Source organism: Lissotriton vulgaris, chromosome 2_1 (assembly GCF_964263255.1).
Source record: "Lissotriton vulgaris chromosome 2_1, aLisVul1.2, whole genome shotgun sequence".
Lineage (NCBI taxonomy): Eukaryota > Metazoa > Chordata > Amphibia > Caudata > Salamandridae > Lissotriton > Lissotriton vulgaris.
This window is the reverse complement of record NC_141687.1, coordinates 1439393785-1439414949: the sequence shown is the minus strand read 5'-3', so window position 1 is coordinate 1439414949 and position 21165 is coordinate 1439393785. Positions and strand designations below refer to the sequence as shown.

The 21165-nt window shown below is 46.1% G+C and overlaps 1 protein-coding gene across 6 annotated transcripts in view; it reads left to right on the top strand.

Moving 5' to 3' along the window:
* LOC147732719 (mitogen-activated protein kinase kinase kinase 5-like) overlaps nt 1–21165 on the top strand; it is a 1007398-nt gene that overhangs the window by 792531 nt on the left and 193702 nt on the right. For all 6 annotated transcript variants that reach the window (XM_086957271.1, XM_086957270.1, XM_086957268.1 and 3 more), the window contains 2 exons: nt 18428–18613; nt 19531–19636. In XM_086957271.1, the coding sequence (XP_086813397.1) occupies nt 18428–18613; nt 19531–19636 (292 nt within the window). The remainder of the gene's footprint in view (nt 1–18427; nt 18614–19530; nt 19637–21165) is intronic.

Below are 21165 nucleotides of genomic sequence, written 5' to 3'. Positions count from 1 at the left end.
AGTCGCAAGAGCGGGCGGTAAACAGCTGAATGGCGGAAGAGGCACAGTGTAGCAAAAGCGGGCGGAATGGCAACTAAAACGGTAAAGGGGCGCCCCACTACAGCGTGTCTTCAGGTCAAACGGATTGTGGGACAAGGTCCAGAATAGAAGAGTCATCAAAAGGCAAAAAGTTCCGCCGGACCCCGGGAGCCGGCCGCCTATGTCGGGGGCGATCTCAGGCTACACCAGTGCTATAAGACTTGGGGAGGGGGTCGGAGCCAAGCGTCTTCTCCGAGTCCGTGCCATCACACCGCCCCTCGGGGGCCTCCGTCAAGCGGTTTAGGGAGGTACCATATCACATTGTTTTCAAACGCAGTCAGGTCCACAAACGGCCCTCACTTACTTTGAGAATAGTGAAGCTGCAGTAGGTGCAAATAAGCTTCAGACAGTGTTACAAGCGCTGCTCAGAACTCTGAACTATGGCACCCAACATCCAGAACTTATGCCATTTGAGAATGGCAGTGACATCGAAGCAACTCAGGGACCAAAACCATTAACGTACTTTCACGTATGAAAATCTTACTTGGGGAGGGGGCAGGAGCCAAGCGCCCCCTCCCAGTCCGCACACCGTATGTTGAAAATCTGAAGCCATCGTTCTACAAACTCAACCAACCTTGGATGGAAAAATCTAGAAGAATGTACAAACTGAAAACCAGTTTTGGTCTGCATAGCATCAGTAGCAACGCTTGCTATCAGAGTGCATGAGTTTCATGCTCGATCGATTGAGCTAGCCGGATCGGGCAACAAAAAGTATAAAATAGTTATGTAAATAGTTATTTAATAAAATGTTTTACCCTGTTACTTTGCTGGTGTGTTGTATATATTTTTAATATTTGCATAGGGTTTGCCGTTATTTTGGGCGGGGTGGGTGACGGAGCCGAGCTGTCTTGCAGCCCTCATGGTGTGGAGCTCAGTTCATCTCACTATTTTCGTATTTCTCATGAAGGGTTGTTCCTAATGTTTCTATTTTAGCGAGGTCAAAAAGAGATCCAATTAGTGGCCTACTGATTTTGCTCGATTACTTTTATTTTTTTACACGATTTTTCACGATTTTTCACTATCTGCAAAGACTAAACAGAGCATTGCGACTTTGTGCTTGTTTGTAAATAGAGAATGAACCAAAGAGAATCAATTGTAAAACAGTAAATGCTTGGATAACAATCAATCAAATGGAGAGACAAGCAGGCACGACGGATTACAACGGGGGTAAAGGCCTGCGTTAACTACCCTTCACTATCTGCAAAGAGAGAGTACTACTAAGAGAAAAGAGGGGAGGGGGAGGCAGCGTTCAAAGCACATCAGCGTGCATAAACACGAAAAAGTTTTTACCTATCACGTACTTGACATTTGACAGCTTTTGATATTTGCTATTAAAAAACCATTGAAATTCACAGAAAAAACCATAGGTTTTAGGCCATATATAGTTAGGAATTTGCATTTACAAAACCTTGAAAATTCACTGAAAAAACCATTGGTTATAGACCATATATAGTTAGGGATTAGCCTTTTCAAAACCTTATTTTACTCACACAAAACCATTGAAATTTCATATATAGTTAGTTGCACTAACTATATATCGCGCACCCACAATCCACTGCTGATGATGTCACATATTACATCATTCATGACATGGTTAGTGACATCACTGATGACATCACTGATGACATCTCAAATGACATCACTGATGACATCTCAAATGACATCACTGATGACATCACTGATGACATCTCAAATGACATCACTGATAAAATCACTGATAACATCTCATTTGACATTACTGATCACATCACTGATGATATCATTCATGTGATAATACCATGAACCTCTTCAGACTCTAATATAACCTTAGATACAATCAGTGTAAACAGACAGTCACAGACTGTCACTCATCCATGGAGTTACTCACACACCTAGTCAGTTATGCAAAAAATCAATCACACCTCCATTTTCTCAACTATACAGTTATACACACCTTACTTATTCAAACATATACTAACACATATTTACTCTGTTATACAATCCCTGATACATGTTCACAATGATCCATACAGCCACTCACACATTCACTGGCTCTTATGCACAGTTATTTATATATGTCAACTCTCACATGTACTGTGTTTCACATATGTACTTACTTTGACATGTAGCACTGAGATATCCATTCACTCACCAATACACTCATGCACAGTCAACCGCCCATACAGCTGTTTCCACATGCACTTTTGAACCCATACATATAGTGAATCAACTACTCACACATCTATGTACAGAGTCACACACCTCCCAGCCACCCATACACACACACTCAGTTTCCCATACAAATACTTGGACAACCAATGAATAACCCATACAGTTACTCATATAGCTACTGATCAACACATGCAGCAGTTTGTAGAACAACAGATATAATGATGCACAAATTAAGACAGTTTAGTCACTAACCCATGCACTCAGTAAGACACATTTAATCATTCTCTCATACAGTCAGTCATGCACCTACTAAATCCTTCTTCCAGACACTTATATAGCCACTCATTCTTCAATATGTAAGGCATATTTTAACTTTACAGAAACATACAGTCACTGGATGTTGTCATCAGTGATGTCATCAGTGATGTCATTTGAGATGTCATCAGTGATGTCATTTGAGATGTCATCAGTGATGTCACTAACCATGTCATGAATGATGTAATATGTGACATCATCAGCAGTGGATTGCGGGTGCGCGATATATAGTTAGTGCAACTAACTATATATGAAATTTCAATGGTTTTGTGTGAGTAAAATAAGGATTTGAAAAGGCTAATCCCTAACTATATATGGTCTATAACCAATGGTTTTTTCTGTGAATTTTCAAGGTTTTGTAAATGCAAATTCCTAACTATATATGGCCTAAAACCTATGGTTTTTTTCTGTGAATATATATATATATATATATATATATATATATATATATATATATATATATATATATATATATATATATATATATATATATATTTTCACTGAAAAAACCATTGGTTATAGACCATATATAGTTAGGAATTAGCATTTACAAAACCTTAATTTACTCGCACAAAACCATAGAAATTCGAATATATAGTTAGTTGAAATAACTATATATCGCGCACCCGCAATCCACTGCTGATGATGTCACATATTACATCATTCATGACATGGTCAGTGACATCACTGATGACCTCACTGATGACATCATCCAGTGACTGTATGTTTCTGTAAAGTTAAAATATGTCTTACATATTGAAGAATGAGTGGATGTATAAGTATCTGGATGAAGGATTTAGGAGGTGCATGACTGACTGTATGAGAGAGTGATTAAATGTGTCTCACTGAGTGCATGGGTTAGTGACTAAACTGTCTTAATTTGTGCATCATTATATCTGTTATATGAACTGCTGCATGTGTTGATCAGTAGCTATATGAGTAACTATATGGGTTATTGATTGGTTGCCCAAGTATTTGTATGGGAGAGTGAGTGTGTATGTGGGGGTGGCTGGGGGGTGTGTGACTCTGTGCATACATGTGTGAACAGTTGATTCACTAGATCTATGGGCTCAAAACTGCATGTGGAAACAGCTGTATGGGTGGTTGACTGTGTACGAGTGTATTGGTGAGTGAATGGATATCTCAGTGCTACATGTCAAAGTAAGTACATATGTAAAACACAGTACATGTGAGAGTTCACATATATAAATTAATGTGTATAAGAGCCAGTGAATGTGTGAGTGGCTGAATGGATCATTGAAAACTTGTATCAGTGATTGTATAAGAGAGTAAATATGTGTTAGAATATGTTTGAATAAGTAAAGTGTGTATAACTGTATAGTTGAGGAAATGGAGATGTGATTGATTCAGTGCATGACTGACTAGGTGTGTGAGTAACTCCATGGATGAGTGACAGTCTGTGAGTGTCTGTTTACTCTGAGTGTATCTAAGGTTATATTAGAGTCTGAAGAGGTTGATCATATTATCACATGATTGATGTCATCAGTGATGTTGTCAGTGATGTCATTTGAGTTGTCATCAGTGATGTCATTTGAGTTGTCATCAGTGATGTCATCAGTGATGTCACTGACCATGTCATGAATGATGTAATATGTGACATCATCAGCAGTGGATTGCGGGTGCACGATATATAGTTATTTCAACTAACTATATATTCAAATTTCTATGGTTTTGTGCGAGTAAATTAAGGTTTTGTAAATGCTAATTCCTAACTATATATGGTCTATAACCAATGGTTTTTTCAGTGAATTTTCAAGGTTTTGTAAATGCTAATTCCTAACTATATATGGTCTATAACCTATGGTTTTTTTCAGTGAATTTCAATGGTTTTTTAATAGCAAATATCAAAAGCTGTCAAATGTCAAGTACGTGATAGGTAAAAACATTTTCGTGTTTATGCACGCTGATGTGCTTTGAACGCTCCCCCCCCCCCCTCTTTTCTCTTAGGAGTACTCTCTCTTTGCAGATAGTGGAGGTTAGTTAACGCAGGCCTTTGCTCCCGTTGTAATCCGTCGTGCCTGCTGCCCTCTCTATTTGATTGATTGTTATCCAAGCATTTACTGTTTTAGAATTGGTTCTCTTTGGTTCATTCTCTATTTACAAACAAGCACAGAATCGCAATACTCTGTTTAGTCTTTGCAGATAGTGATAAATCGTTTAAAAAAACAAAAGGAATCGAGCAAAATCAGTAGGCCACTAATGGGATCTCTTTTTGACCTCGCTAAAATAGAAACATTAAGAACAACCCCTCATGAGAAATACGAAACTAGTGAGATGAACTTAGCTCCACACCATGATGGCTGCAAGACAGCTCGGCTCCGCCACCCACCCCACCCAAAATAACGACAAACCCTATGCAAATATTATAAATATATACAACACACCAGCAAAGTAACAGGGTAAAACATTTTATTAAATAACTATTTACATAACTATTTTATACTTTCTGTTGCCCGATCCGGCTAGCTCAATCGATCGAGCATGAGACTCATGCACTCTGATCTCCTTGGCCTCAGTCAAGCATTAATAGTAAGATTTTCATACATGAGTGTACTTTTTGCCTTTTGGTGACTCTTCCATTCTGAACATAGTCCCACAATCCGTTTGACCTGAAACCATTACACAAATGAAACATTTGTGAGTTTTAAATTTCCGGAGAAGTATAATTCACCAATACCTTTCTCTGTAGATCTTTTTCCATTAACAATCCCAGTTCCATCACCCGCCCAGGATATCACTACTGTTAGTTGTCATTGTTGCTTCTGTTTTAATAAAAAATGTTTTAAGGTGTTTACTGTTTTTGTTGCGATGTATATATTTATAAGTTATTTAAGTGTTATAATCCTACTAATTTTTTATCGATTATTGCTCTTTGAGATATTCCCTGTCTACAAACAGAGAAGAATAGGAATATTCTTTCTCCTTTTGCAGATAGTGAAGGATAGGTAATGCGGACTTTTGGCCCCCGTTGTAATCCGTCATGCCTGTTTTTCTCCCCACTGATTGATTGATTGGCTGGACATTTATTGTTCAAGGAATAGTTCTCTTGAGGTATTCTCTGTTTGCAAATAACGTGGAATAGTCTTTGCAAGTAGTGAAGGGTGGGTAATGCGGACCTTTGTCCCCCGTTGTAATCTGTCATGCCCATCTACTCCCCCCTGATTGAGAAACTAGTTCCACCCGGACCATTTATTAGAGGTACATCATCTGGCTCAGCCGGAGAGTACCCCTAATAAAGAAGACATATGTAAAATACGAAGTAATCACTGTATCCTGTTAAACAGAAACTTTAGCATGAAACACACTTGAAAAGGAAGGGAAAGAAATCGAACAAAATCAGTAGGCCACTGATGAGTTTTTGACTTCGCTAGAAATAAGAAACATGGAAGTGGTGAAAGAAGCCAAGCTTGACGTTACGGCAGCCACGAGGTAGCTAGGCTCCGCCACCCCCCCCACTGCTCCAAGCATGTCTGTCCCACCGCCCGCCACGCCCAATAAAGGTAACATGAAATAGATACAAATCAGCAGATACCTACCCCCATTCCGGAAACTCCCGAAGTGCAACAGGTTCGCGACTACGCCCATCCGGAAGACGAGGCCTTCGGCACGTGTAGGGCGGGTCCTGCTGGCAGCCGTCGGCCGGGGAGGTCATCGCCTAAGGTGGGCCAGGAGAGAAGCCGAGGCCGACGGGATCCTTCTTCTTTCGTTTCTGCGACAACGGGGGGGGGGGGGATGTCTTGCACATGCCACCGACCCCCCCCCCCCCCCCCCCCCCCCCACTTATCGCCTGGTCTGGACATCACGGATATCAACGGCAGATGTCGGCGTGGGGTGCGCTGGGAGGGAGAGGCGGCGCGAACGAGCCTCTCCCACCCCCACAGGTGGGGGCCCCTCAGCTGCACCCCCAACGCTCCACTCACCCAACAAAAGGGTCGTCGCATAAGGTGGACCAGGAGAGGAGCCGAGGCCGACGGTATCTTCTTCTTTTTTCAATAATGGCTGCGACCACACTGGGGGGGGATGTCTTGCACATACCACCGCCCCCCCCCCCTCCCCCCCCTCTTATCGCCTGGTCCGGACATCACGGATATCAACGCCAGGTGTCGGCGTGGGGTGCGCTGGGAGGGAGAGGCGGCACGAACGAGCCTCTCCCACCCCCCCAGGTGGGGGCCCCTCAGCTGCACCCCCAACGCTCCACTCACCCGACAAGGGTTCCTCCACTCTTGCGATGCAGCGGCGCTCCACTCACCCGACAAAAGGTCTCGTCCACTATTGCGAGGCAATGATGCTCCGCTCACCCAGCGAGGGTCTCGTCCACTGTTGCGGTGCAACGGCGCTTCTGAGTTCAACTAGAAAATGAGTCCTGCGTCCAGAAACGTTCTCCTCAACTTTGAAGATTCTATAAGAGCCACGGGGGCCCCCGACCCCCGCAGACACCCCCGATGGGGAATGACTGCCTTGATCACCCACGGAACGACCACGTCGTAGCCGCGGGACGTCGGCGCGCTCATGCCGGCGCCGGCCTCAGTCTTGAAATGACCAAAATTCTGCAAGACTACCAACTTGATCATTTTCGGTGGGACACCAGTATGACCCGGTAGGAGAGATTGTTGCCTCCCACCCCACTTTGACTGATGGTTCATGTCGGCAGTCCCCTCTGCTACCCTTTAACGAAAACTTTTGGACTGCCGAAAGAGGTCCCGGTCCAACCACGAGTTGGTGGAGACATTTTGACTATACTTGGACCTTCCTGACCTCACCCAAAATGGCGCCGGTACAAATGAAACTCTCAACTCCTTGTTGTGCCCCGATTGCTCAGCCTTGATATCATGAGATATGTATTCCGTTTTTAGCACATGAATTGATATGGGATAAGACTGATTATATGTTCGGACAATGAATTGATCCAGGATGGGTATTGATTATACGTTCGAACAATGAATTGACATGGGACGGGTACTGATTACACGTTCGAACAATGAATTGATATTAAGTTCATATCATCATTGATTACTGTATTTATTATTGAAGGTTCGAATTGTCGACACTTTTGGTACTTGCTCACAATGAATTATCAATATGATTTTGTTGCACTTGTCGCACTTTTTACTATGAAATCAACGACCACTGACTCTCTGTTATGTTTTCCACAAATAAATACCCCCCCCATTTACAGTTCCAGCCTGCTCCGTGGCTGGCCCACGGGGTTGTAGGCCCGTATTTGGGCACCAACATTTAGGTGAAATGAAGCTGCTCAATTAGTTAAGGGTTAAAAAGTATAGTACGCAGAAACATTGAAAATATGAATGGTCCAGGTTTGTTGTATGTGTTTTTCATTTTTGTACAGCATAAAGCAATCGATAAAGATCCTGGTATTTAGCCTCTACTTTATATGCTACCTGTATCAGGGAAGTTGTTTTAAATGCCCCTAAGCCACCCCGAAGGAATGTCACCTGGCCCCCCTAGTACGAACGAAAACGACCCCGTACCACTGTAGGTTATCTCTCTTCCTCAAAAATGACAAAAATTACTTTCTAGGACGTTTTGGACATTGATGATTTTCATATGATCTATTTATTAAAGTAATACTCATCTCTCCACATGAAATTAATTTTCCACATGCTACACAAGTCAATCTCATCTGCCCAAAGTTCTTTTGCAGATTTGGGACCGTTTCCCTTGCCTCTGACTCACTTATTGCTAAGTCATTGGTGGATGTTTTTGCCGGTCGGGGGTTATCCACCAAATCTCGAAGTTGTGCTTTAGAATAATTAAGAAGGTGCCACCTCTCCATGTGCCGATGCATGGTATGATTACCATAGCTATATTTTTTTCGGTCCCTCTCGAGAGTTTTTTTTTTGCAGATGAGGCATGTAACGAACCTGGCATTAACTTTCTTTTCATGAGAAGGAAAAGAAAAAAATTGCCAGATAAAATTCACTTTCACATGGGACGTTCTTGGCATTTCTTTCAGAAACTTTTACATCATTGTGTCATTTCTTTGTCTATCCTGGTTAAAGCAATGTCATGTAAATAGTTGTTTAAAAAGTAATTTTTTTAACGTGTTTACTTTGTTGGAGCGTTGTATATATTTATAAGTTATTAAAGTGTTATAATCCTACTACTTTGTTGGAGTACTATATATTTTTAATGTGACACATAATTGTGAAGACTTTGGTGTACAAAAAGGCATCCCTGCAATCTTCCGCTTCAGGCTCGGTCCCACACACCCTTACAGTGAGAATCCCCTCCCCAATCACAATACAGGATCGTTATCAGATAGTAGGAACACGTGTGGTGTGACGGATCTCATGAGGTGGGGGCCTTGATCTACTGTAACTCCTTTGAACAGGGGTGATTCTTTACAGTTGGGGCCATAAACTACATCCGCAGGGCTAGGTGATAGCCTGGGACCGGCCTGGACAATCAGACACAGAGGAAGCGGAGTGTCAGAGGGTGCGGTAGTGAATAGGGTGAAAGGAAGGTGTCGGGCGGGCACAGGGTGTGATACTCAGGGAAGAGCAGCGCAGATGGGGGGAGGTTTATGGCCCATGCATGAGAGAGAGAGCAGGGGTGACCAGTGCGTGGGGGAGATGCTTGCGAGGGTGGGGAGCCATGCTGAGGATCGGCGGCGTGCAGAGAGTGGGTCTGGTCAAGGCATCTAAAATGGCTGCCGTGCACGACAAAAGTGTGGCATTGGAAAAAAAGCAAGATGGCGCAGACAATGTTTATCAATACGGATTAATTTATAACAATTATTTTTAACAATATATTTACTCGCAGTGTCAAAATGGCGGTCAACACTTCTTGATTTCCTTCGAATCGAACGTTAACAGAAGTCAAGCGGCAAAAAAAAAAAAAAAAAACGCTCACGCTCAACCGCTGGAAGACAAGTATCAACATATATGAGCCTCCTCAACCACCCTCAGAAAACATAGGGGGTCAGGATACGTCTCCCATACCCCCTTATACCCAATACTCACATTGCTTTTCCTCCATCTTGTAATTTAATTAAATCGAAACACAAAATGGCGAATTCACGATTCTCTACCAGTTTGCGACCCGGTTCGCGAACCGAGAAGCGCTTCTACCACGAAAAATCAAATTTTTTTTATTTGCCCCACGGGACCCTTTAATAACCCCAACATCATTCCTAGGGGGTCAAGAGGAGTCTACCTTGCCCCCTTTCATTAAATTCCCCCTTCGTTTTTCTCCTCCTCTTGTCTCTCGATCCTACCGAGAGACAAGATGGCGGCCGCACCGGACTGTTTAGAATGTTGACAGACACCAGAGAGCCAATCAGCTTCGCTTCGCAAAGCTCCGTTACTCGAAAAGTATGCGATCTGGAGCGCTATCCGGGACGCTGTCACAGATATATCTGTTTTTTAAACGTTAATTTCTCAAAATCCACTGGAGCACATATATTGAGACCCAGCAAAGGCACATCGGGCTAACGGTCCCTACAATTTTGCCGACCGCCAGTAGGTAATATATATATATATATATATATATATATATATATATATATATATATATATATATATATATATATATATATATATATATATATACTTAGCACAGCTGGGCGGGGGGGAAGGGGAGAGAGAGAGAAAGAATATATATATATATATATATTCTTTCTATCCCCTTCCCTCCCCCCCCCAGCTGCGCTCAGTTATTCAAGTACGCGGACGAGCTCGCCCCGCTGAGGACCCCACCCAGCAGACCCGGCAGCAAGAAAGCCCCATGGTTCACCGACGAACTCAAGAGCTCCAAGAAGAACTGCCGAGCCCTCGAGAAAGTCTGGAGAAGGGAACCTACACCGGACAACAGGACCACCTTCAAGCTGGCCACCCGGAAGCACCACCAGCTAATCCGCGCCGCCAAGAAAACCGCATTCAAGGACCGGCTGGACAACAACGCACACAACTGCAAGGAACTCTTCAACATCGTGAAAGAGCTATCCAACCCCAGCGCAGGAAACAACGACATCACCCCATCGCAAGACCTCTGCAACTCCCTCGCCTCATACTTCCACAACAAGATCGCGGACATACACAACAGCTTCAACAACCAACCAACGCACACCACGACCGAACAACCACCCCCCACCACCACCCTCCACGCCTGGACCCCGATCAGCACCGAAGACACCATCCGCACGATGAACTCCATCCACTCCGGATCGCCGACCGACCGCTGCCCTCACCACGTCTTCAACAAGGCCGACGCTGTCATCGCACCCCACCTACGAGACATCATCAACACATCCTTCGACACCGCCACCTTCCCTGAGAGCTGGAAGCACGCCGAACTCAGCGCTCTACTCAAGAAACCCACAGCGGACCCCACCGAACTCAAGAATTACCGCCCCATCTCGCTCCTCCCGTTTCCAGCCAAAGTCATCGAAAAGACCGTCAACAAGCAGATGGCCGCCTTCCTCGAGACGAATGGATCCCTCGACCCCTCACAGTCTGGCTTCCGAGCCAACCACAGCACCGAGACCGCCCTCATCGCCGCCACCGATGACATCCGAGCCCTGATGGACAACGGAGAAACAGCGGCCCTCATCCTCCTAGACCTCTCCGCGGCATTCGACACTGTCTGCCACCGCACCCTAGTACAGCGCCTCAGCAACATCGGAATCCAGGACAAGGCGCTGGAATGGATCATCTCCTTCCTCGACGGAAGAACACAGAGAGTCCGCCTACCAACGTACAAGTCAGAGGCCACCGAAGTCATCTGCGGCGTCCCTCAAGGATCCTCGCTGAGCCCTACTCTCTTCAACGTCTACATGAGCCCCCTCCTACGCCGACGACACCCAGCTGATCCTCTCCCTTACCAACGACCCCGCCGCCGCCAGAGCTAACCTGCACGAAGGGATGAAAGAGGTAGCCGAGTGGATGACGACCAGCCGCCTGAAACTGAACTCAGACAAGACGGAGGTCCTCATCCTGGGCTCTTCATCCTCCGCCTGGGACGACTCCTGGTGACCTCCCGCCCTGGGCACCGCACCCAAACCGACAGACCATGCACGCAACCTGGGCTTCATCCTGGACTCCTCCCTCTCCATGACCAGGCAAGTCAACAACGTCTCCTCGGCCTGCTTCAACATCCTACGCATGCTACGGAAGATCTTCTGGTGGTTCCCCACCGAGACCAGGAAGACCGTCACCCAGGCCCTCGTCACTAGCCGACTGGACTACGGCAACGCCCTTTACGCCGGTACCACCGCCAAGCTCCAGAAGAGACTCTAGCGGATCCAGAACGCCTCAGCCAGACTCATCCTCGACATCCCACGAACCAGCCACATCTCCGGACATCTGAGAGACCTACACTGGCTCCCCGTCAACAAAAGAATCACCTTCCGCCTCCTCACCCACGCACACAAAGCCCTACACGACCAAGGCCCGAGCTACCTCAACAGCCGAATCAACTTCTACGCTCCCAAACGCCACCTCCGATCAGCCAACCACGCCCTCGCCGCCGTCCCCCGCATCCGAAGAGCGACTACAGGAGGAAGGTCCTTCTCCTACCTGGCCGCCAAGACCTGGAACTCCCTCCCGACCGACCTGCGCCTGACCCAAGACCACCTCTCCTTCAGGAAGAAGCTGAAGACCTGGCTGTTCGAGCAGTAGCGGCACCCCCCACCCCCAGCGCCTTGAGACCCTACGGGTATGTAGTGCGCTCTATAAATGTCTTTGATTGATTGATTGAAGTACACATTGACTTGAACACATTCCTGTGTCCCATGCCTACAACACAGTGCCCTGGCATAGGTCAGCCACACCTCTAGCTGGATGCACTATACCAGTGGTTAGGGTACAGGTGCATGAGCCCTGTACCCCTACAGTGTCTAATTCAATTCTTAGACATTGTAAGTACAGTAATGCCATTAAGAGTATATGGTACTTGTAGTTTGTCATTACAAACTCCACAGCACCATAATGGCTTTACTGAAAACTGGGAAGTTTGGTATCAAACTTCTTAGCACATTAAACCCACACTGATGCCAGTGTGGGATTTAATGAAAAATGCACACAGAGGGCCTTTTGAGAGATGCCACCTGAAAAACGTGGCATCTCTCCTGGCTCTCTCCTGTCCTGGCTAAGTGGCTGCTCGCCAGCTGCCACCCCCCAGACATGTTTGTGGACTCCTGGGTCGAGATCCTGCTGCTCTCGACACTTTGTACTTTTTTAGTCCCCATTTTTTAACCATTTTGTACTAAGTGTTTTATCAACTCCTTCATGGTTTTTAACAAAATCTAATAAGTATTTTTGACTGACCTGCTGCTTTCAGGGTTCTGAAACAATGCACATCCTGGGACAAGGTGCCAAGCCTCATCCCCCAGGATTGTCTGGGTCTATGAAGGGGAAGCTTCAAAGGCTTGCCGCTTTTGTGAGCTATCCCAGCCATTTGCTGCTTTCAGCAACTGGACCCCTCCGATTCGGACCCTCTCAGTGGGTGGGAGAATCTGCAGTTAAAACCAAGTGAGGAAGGGAGGTGTGCCCTCAAGGTGGTGATGGCAAGGTGAAGCGCAACTCTCAGTACCTGCCATTTTACAGAGGAGGGGGGGGGGCAGCCAACCAGAAAGAAGCATATGCCACCCTCCCACTGGAGGGTGGTGTTAGAAATGGGATCTCTGGCTGGCCAAGGCTTGCCCCGAAGTCAGTCAGAGACCACCACTCAGAGTTACACACCAAGATAACCCCTGCTCACCCCCTTGGTAACGTGACACGAGCAGTAAGGCTAAACTCTGAGGCTATGTAAGTTAAGCGTTTGCGCGCGCACCCAGCAACAACACCCAAGGCCCACCACAAAGGAAACTCCACACAAGGTTATGTATAAAAATAGCCTTTGTATTACACCAAACACATTAGATACCAAACACTTTACAATGTGCCAACAGGCACGGGCAGAATTTACATGGGATGTATGTACAGGACGGGGCCACATGGACCACTGTCAGGAATAGGCACTTTTAGAACTCAAATACTTGTTAGAAATAGCACTTTGTAGAACATAGAATATAAAATCACTGTAGCACAAAATAGGAAATGTAGCACACAACCAGTAATCACTGGTAACAGGTAAGCATCACCCACGCAACCCTAACCACCTTAGGAGAATGTCACGCAGGGAACCAGAACTGTACTAGCAACACCTATACTAGAAAGAACCACCACCTAAGTATCGCAATACATTTAGGGGTATAAGCATAGGAACATTACACATGATGCATCACAACATTCAAAGGTGTAGGGAAAAACACATGATGCATAAACATACATTCAGCGGTGTAGGAGAAAGAGCACATGACGCATTAAAACAAATTCAGAGGTGCAGGGAAGAACAATTGTGCAGAAATCACATTTGGCCACAACCAGTGACTGTCCCGAATGTCAGGGGCCTAAACGTAGCAGCTGCCCACTAAGTGCTGGGCATCTGTGTAGACAATGGGGTCAACGCTGGAGCCTCGTGGCCCTAAACATTTACAATGTCCCCCTGAGCCTCTCGGGCTCCAAACAAATGTGGCTCCAACATTGGAGTCCTCCCTCTGGGGACTCAAAATCAATAAATGTCCCCAAGAACCTCGTGGGCTCTAGAATAAACTGTGGGGCCAGGGGGAGCGGCCCATTGCCTTCTGGGGCCGCTCTACCACACTAGGGCAATGCCCCCTATGGAGTCCCTTTCGGGGGACTCGAAAACAAATGCAGCCTTCGAGAGCCACTGGGTCCCTAGAATAATTATGCCCCCACGAGCCTCTCTGGCTCGTCAACAAATGGACCGCCTGGAGCCTCTCAGGGCTCAGTAACAAAGCAATGCCCCCGGAGCCTCTCTAGGCTCCTTCTTCAACTCTGCCCGGTCAGTGGAGTCCCTCCCTGGGGAACTCGTACTCAAGTGAGGCCCCACGGGCCTCCCGACACGACGACCCTCGCTCTGGAGGGGAGGGGCAGGCACCGGCAATGTCCCCCCCCCCCCTCTCCTTCACGGGCACTCACCGGGTCTCGCAGCGGCTGGCTGGAGAGCTCCCGCTCCTCAGGACTCTCCGGTGTCGTGGCCTCCCCTCACTTCTCCGGGGCTCTCCCTCGCTCTTGGGAGCCCCAGGGGGGGGGGGGCGGCAACGGTGATCTCAGGCAGTGCAGGAGCGCGGAGTAGGCTCTTGCCACATCCTGCTTCTTCTGTTCCTCGGGGCAGCCAATCACCGCTTATGTCGCCCGGCGAGCCTCCCGCAGCCTCCACCAATGGCAGTGCGGCTCCCGGGTGACGTCAGCGGCTGATCCCTCGGTGTCTCCTCGGCCCGGTGCTGCGGCAGTGATCTCAAGGGGGTACACAAGGGGTAGGCTCCCTCTTCAATTTAAATATCAAGCGAGGTGGGCACTCGCTTGGGGCCACAAAACGGCACCAGTTCCCTTGCGGGGTGGGCACCTGCCAGGGTACTTAATAATCGGCAAATAAACGGGGCAAATGCCGGGTGGGCACCGGCTGAGAACAAAAGCGCTCCCAAGCGCTAGGCAGAATAAAGTGCTCTCAAGCGCTAGGCAAAAATCAAGTGCTTCCAGGCGCTAGGGTCCCAAAAATCCACGGACCAGCACAAAGTCCTTCAGGAGGTGGGGGGGGGGGGCAAGGCTGGGCCCAGAGCCAGCTCACAGGGCCCTCCTAGGCAGGGAGGCAATCCCCAGTGGCAGTCCTCCTGGCGCCCAGTAGCAGCCCCCCTCAGGAAAAGAATCCAGGAAGAGAACATTTTGTAAGGGGACACAGCCCCTTTTTATACAGTAAAAACCTTTGTCTTTAGGTGCAGGGTGGGGGGAAAACCAGTCGCAGCTGGTTTTCAGCACGCTTGAAGTGCTCAGCCCCTCTCACTTGTCACTGACCAGGCTAGGGACATCAGTCGCACCACAGGGGGCGGAGCCAGCATTGTGTGGGGAAAGCCCAGCCCTATTCAGGTCCCAGGTGCACCCCTCCCTCACATCAGCATGCTAATCTTTCCACTCACCACCGGGGCAGACCCATCCGGACTCCTGGAGCCAGCCTGCTTCAGCCAATCACATGCCAGCACCCTTACTGCACACACACACCAATGTCTAGAAGTGGCACTACCACACTAGACACAATCATTCCATATACATCATTGCGCACCATTTAATCACACGAGTCCGCACATACCAAACTTGCACCTGCACTCACCACGCATCAGGAACTACCAGGGACACATACATTCCCCATGCATTCCTATGGGAGGGCAGGCCAACCTCACCACACGCACGCAATTTACCCTGGGACACAGTGGTAAAGTGCACAGAAACCAAAAATCACTATCACCAGGTCACCATTAAAAAGCAAAAAGTTCAGGGGTCAACCTGCCAGAAGGGCCACGTCCAACAGGTGGCATAATAGGGGGTGTACCCACTTCAAGGAAGGACCCATTGGTCCCGACCTTTACTCACCTGTAATGTTCCTAAATCTAGTATTTAAGGGCAACCCGAACGTTACCTCCTCAGACAAGAACCGACCAGAAGAAGAGGAGGAGGACCGAAGAAGCAGTGCTGAACTAATAAGAGGACGACGCCCACTGACTTGGTCCCAGCCCCCCAGCCCTACCAGCCTTTCCGCACCGCGAACCTACGCCAATGAAATCCCTGTGTGTCCTGCAACCAGCTGCCCTCTTGTTCCCCGTGAACACCGAATTTGCTCACACATAGACTTTGGGTCTGGCCAAATCTGCAAGTCTGTATTACTCTGCACCCGACGCCTAGGGTTCGAGTGGCCCCACACCACGAGGAGGTCTTCCCTGCGATCCTGACCTGAGATCTGGTGAATTCGGGCCTGCCTCGAATCACCAAACAATGCCTGCAGTCCCTATTTGGAGGATCCAGTGACCGGAGCTGGAAAGAAAAACCTGACACCTAAAGACACCCCTGCACCCGTCGTCCCATGGCCTTTGGTGTCCTAGCATCCCTAGGCATCTCAGCTTACCTCTCCAACCGGTGGTCACCCCCAGAAGTTCTTCGTCCCCAAGTCTGCAGCCTTTGTTGCAACCTGAGAATCCCCATTCAAAACATGGCACCCAACTCCAAACCAGCAGCCTGCTGTCCCTGTGCCTCTGTAGGTGCAACGTGGGTACTAAATCGGATCCCCCTTTGCCATGAGCCTAGGTCTAGGAGCTTTGCTATCACAACCTTATGGCCTGCTCGTGAGAAGCCACCAACCGACGACCCCCTGTCCTTCATTGAATAACATTGGGGCTCAGCACACATCCGCCGTAGTGCCGCTGAGGGTTTTAAGTGTGGACTTGGTTTGTATGAAACCTACAAAAACTGCAAATGTACTAAAATTGAATTACTTACCTTTTGTCTAGGAAATGTCTGTGTGATATCTAGGCATTTCACACTGATTAGCAAAAGTAACCTAAAAAGTAAAGAGCACCGTAATCTGTAAAGTAACTGAAAAGTAATTTTGATCTGTTGATTTACCTGTAATTCAACCAACTGCATTTGAGCCTTCATTCAACTGTAAATCACTGCATACGATTTTGCAAAGTATTGTTTCACTTATCTGCACCATACTTGGCTTAGTTCCAGAAATAAAATGACTAATATTTTTGATACAAACAAATTGGTTTGGAGTTCATTCTTTGAGTGTATGACATCATTTCTTGGCTGAGTGTGTACAACAAATGCTTAACACTACCGTCTGATAAAGCTTTACAGCTCACCTATAACTAACACAAATTGAGAGTAAGGTCCTGTCTACTTTTACCTCTGCCTACCTTTGGGGTTCCCCAGGACCCTGTGCATACTATACCTCTTTTTGGTATGGTATATACAGAACCAGCTTCCTACAATGTCAAATTGAACATTCCTCTGTGACAAAAAGAAATTTCTATGAATTATTCACAGTTTGAAGACTTTATATTGTCTCTCAGATAATGAGTTACAACTTCTAGTTGGTTACATCAAGCTTTGCCATAGGAACATAGCCAATGATACAAAGGTTTAGTGCCAGGTGACATTTCCATATCATATTGAATGTAATTTTATAAACCTTTGGCATATGTTGCTCTTTTTGTGGAAATAAAGCAAAGAAAGTGTTTATAACGATATGGACATGTCAAGAAAACTCAAACTCATTGATATTGTAAAACCTCTTTGACTCATTGGCTTTCCCTTCTCTTGCTGCGTAGCTCATAAGTGTGTTAGGTTTTTGTTTTTTGTGCATTTATTTATTGCATGTAGACAGACAGACCACTAACCTAGCTACTAGGCAACTGATTGGTGCACAGCACAAAAGTTAACAATCTGGATGTCATTGGATTGGGAGAGGTGCAGTATGGATTTGCGGTAAGGCCTGTTGTGGGTGCCCGAAATGAGGGAGGTTTAGCGGAGAGGAGTTTACAACATAGCTGAATGGGTGATGTATTGGGGTATATATATTTTCCAAACTACATTTTGATTTGTTTCTAATGTCCTAATATTAGCCGTCTGCTATGTAAAGCGCACCACTGAACAAGCCAACAGTTTGGTGTAATCCAGCATTAGATGCTGAATTGCATGAACCTGTTTTCCGTTGTTTGATAAAAGGCAACCCACAGATGCAGGAAGCTTTGTATTGTGAGCCATCAATGCTAGCTATGGTACTTTCCCTTAAGTGCCACCATAATGTAGAGACCATGCTGAACAAGATTGTTTTTACCAGTATTGTTGCTGCTGGTTTTCGAAATTTGTAATGTTCCTACTGTTTCCAACTCACTTTATTTCCCACTCCATTTTTTTTGCGTTCCCCTTTGCTCTCTTTCCTAATTTCTTATGTTTTAATCTATCACTCTGTAACTTTCTGAATCTCTCTTACTCTCTTCTCTCAGAGTTCTGATGGGACGCAGCTCTCCAGGGATCATGTTTCTGAGCTTGTGTGCCTCCTAAACAACTATACTGGGTCCCCGGATTGCACAAAGCTGACTCAGGACCTGCTCCATCTGCGGGCTCGGCTTCACGTAGATGGACTTACCCTCTCTAGCACCCAGGGATTGCTGTTCAGCTTCCAAGAAGTTGTGAGTAGTGAGCAAGACGAGAACTCTCTCACACTAATAATCTAACTGATTGACTGCTGATGTCTTGCACATATGCCATGCAACTAATTATTTAACCTGTCTAGGTACCTCACACTTAATTTAATGTTTATAGAAAAGTCATTTTCCCTTTACTTTTCTTTTTATGTCCGGTGACGTGATAGTGCTTCACACACTTGCTGTGGATTGGTCTACTGAGTCACTTAATTGTGTGAGTTAAACTTGCACTACCGATCACCATACTTTTTATGTTAGCTAAGCTTTCTCTGTTGTTCCTAGTGTTGTTCATGTTCTATGTATTTTTGTTGGTGCTAGTGTTTCTTCATCTTTGGTACTCTCACAACAGCTGTCCCTGCTCCAGCTGTTGTGTATGTGAGTGAGAGATGGAACTTTGCATTGCTGTTGCCAGTGCTGCATCCATTGTACGAGTTGCCACCTTTCATTGCATTTGCCATAATTTCTCTTTTTTGCCAATAGGAAGTTTGTACTCTAGTTCTGCATTCTGTTTCTTTTCATTGTGTTAATGGAGCTCGCATTGCTGCTCATACTGTACCATAGTGTACATGGAGCCTACATTTGTTGCTGCTCTAGCTCACCCTGCTGCCGCTTTGTGATGCTGTCACTACTGCTTCGCCTGCTTTTTCTCCTCAGTGCGTACAATTCTTGCTCTACTGCTTCTGTGACACCTGTAGTGTGTGTGTCTTTTCATGAACGATTTTTGATGACTTCTATGTTATAGTGGTTCGATGAGTTAGTAAGGACTGCACTGCTCCTGCCTTCACTGTATTTGTTCAGTGTGCATTAGTGAAGCCAATGCTACTGCTGCCCATGTATGGCATTTTCAGTGGATGCTTTATTTTTCTGCTAGATAATACTGTTGTGTTTTTTTTATCCTCTAGGTGAAACTCGTATTACGGAAGCATCATATCAAACCACACTGGGTCTTTGCACTGGACAACCTGATCTGCCAGGCAGTGCAGGCAACTCTAACTGTCATGGTCACAGGTACTTTTCGTTTATTGACATATTGACGTTTTACCATGCGAAAACAGTAACCTCATCCAGATAGAGAACAGTGGAAATCATTGAGATACTGAGATATTAAGAGGTTTAAGACTTTGTTTTTATAGCTGTTTGGATGGTCAAGTTGATATTCTAGTTAAAAGCCGCTTCACTTGCTGAAGATATCCTTGGCTGAATAAGGACACAAAGAAGTTTTCCCAGCATGCAACTTAATATACAAGAGGAATTACTTTCTACAGTTTGATCTATGTTTTTACTGAATTCAACTTGACTTGTGGAATGAAGTATTGGACACACCATGACTTACATGGCCTTTAAGGATTTGGTGTGTGGTATTGTGAGAGGCTGTCTCTGATCCTCTCAGAGCCCTGTCAGCCAGGGGACATAGTTTATAGGTCTGGCCTATTCAGCGTATGCTCTGTCTTTTCGGGAAATGCTGTATTCGGTCTGTGGGCTGAAAGCCCACCCATTGGCTTTTTATTTGTCTTATCGATTGTCGTTCAAAAATGCTTCCTTACTAGTGATTAATCCTTCCTTTTTGTACCTCCTTTTTGTGTTTGGTTTCCTCCCACAGTGCACCACCCAATTACTGTTAACATTACACTTCTGTTTATGTGCTCATTTGGTGGAGCTATTTTTTTCTTTGATGCCTGCTCGTGTCACTGTTTGCTTATCTTCAGGAGTACATCTTCAGTTCCCGTCACTTAATCTCGCTCCATAACCAAGATGAAATGTCAGATGCTGTTTTCAAAATTGCCACTTTCATTTTCTCTGACTTCAAATTGTGAGGATTTCTCTCAAACCACTCGTGCTTCACTGCTTATTGCTTTAGCGATCCTCGGTCACCAAACCTTAAGCACCCCAACCATGCAGCACAGTTAAGGGTAAATCTTGGAGAACTCCCTTTGAATTTTCTCTGACGCTTGTCTATATAATGTGAACTCGAGCGATCCAAAATGTACACGAGTGCTAGTTACATTGCACAATGTCACATTAATTACTGGTAAGTATGGTTAGAATTACTTTTCAAGGTCAGTGCTGGTCACCAAGATCCAGCACTGGGATCTCTCCTGATCACAGGTGAGTAAATTCGTTGTTCGGCTAATTTTAGGTGAATATTTTAAAGTTTAAAAACTCCACACTTAAAAGAATTTCAAAGTGAAACCAGTCAAGGTTACATAATGGAAGAAAAGTGAGTTATCAGCTTTTGGGTAAGTACTCGACTGGCAGAGTTAAGGTTCTGGGCATAGACTCAGGGGTCTGCCAGGGTCAGGTAGGTACAGTTGGTACACCCTCAGTGGCGCAGGGGCAGCCGGGTGCAGAGGTAGTGAGGCCCAATGTTAGCCTATGGGCGGCAGGGGGCCTTTGGTTGGTGGCTGCTGGCTAGCAGGTCATACGGCTGTGGGAGCTGGGCTCATGGTCACTTGCTCAGGGCAAATGGGGAAGTATATTAGGACAAAGGTTGCACTCCCAGGGGCACTCGGGCGGCTGGCTTCAGCGTGCTTTTGAGC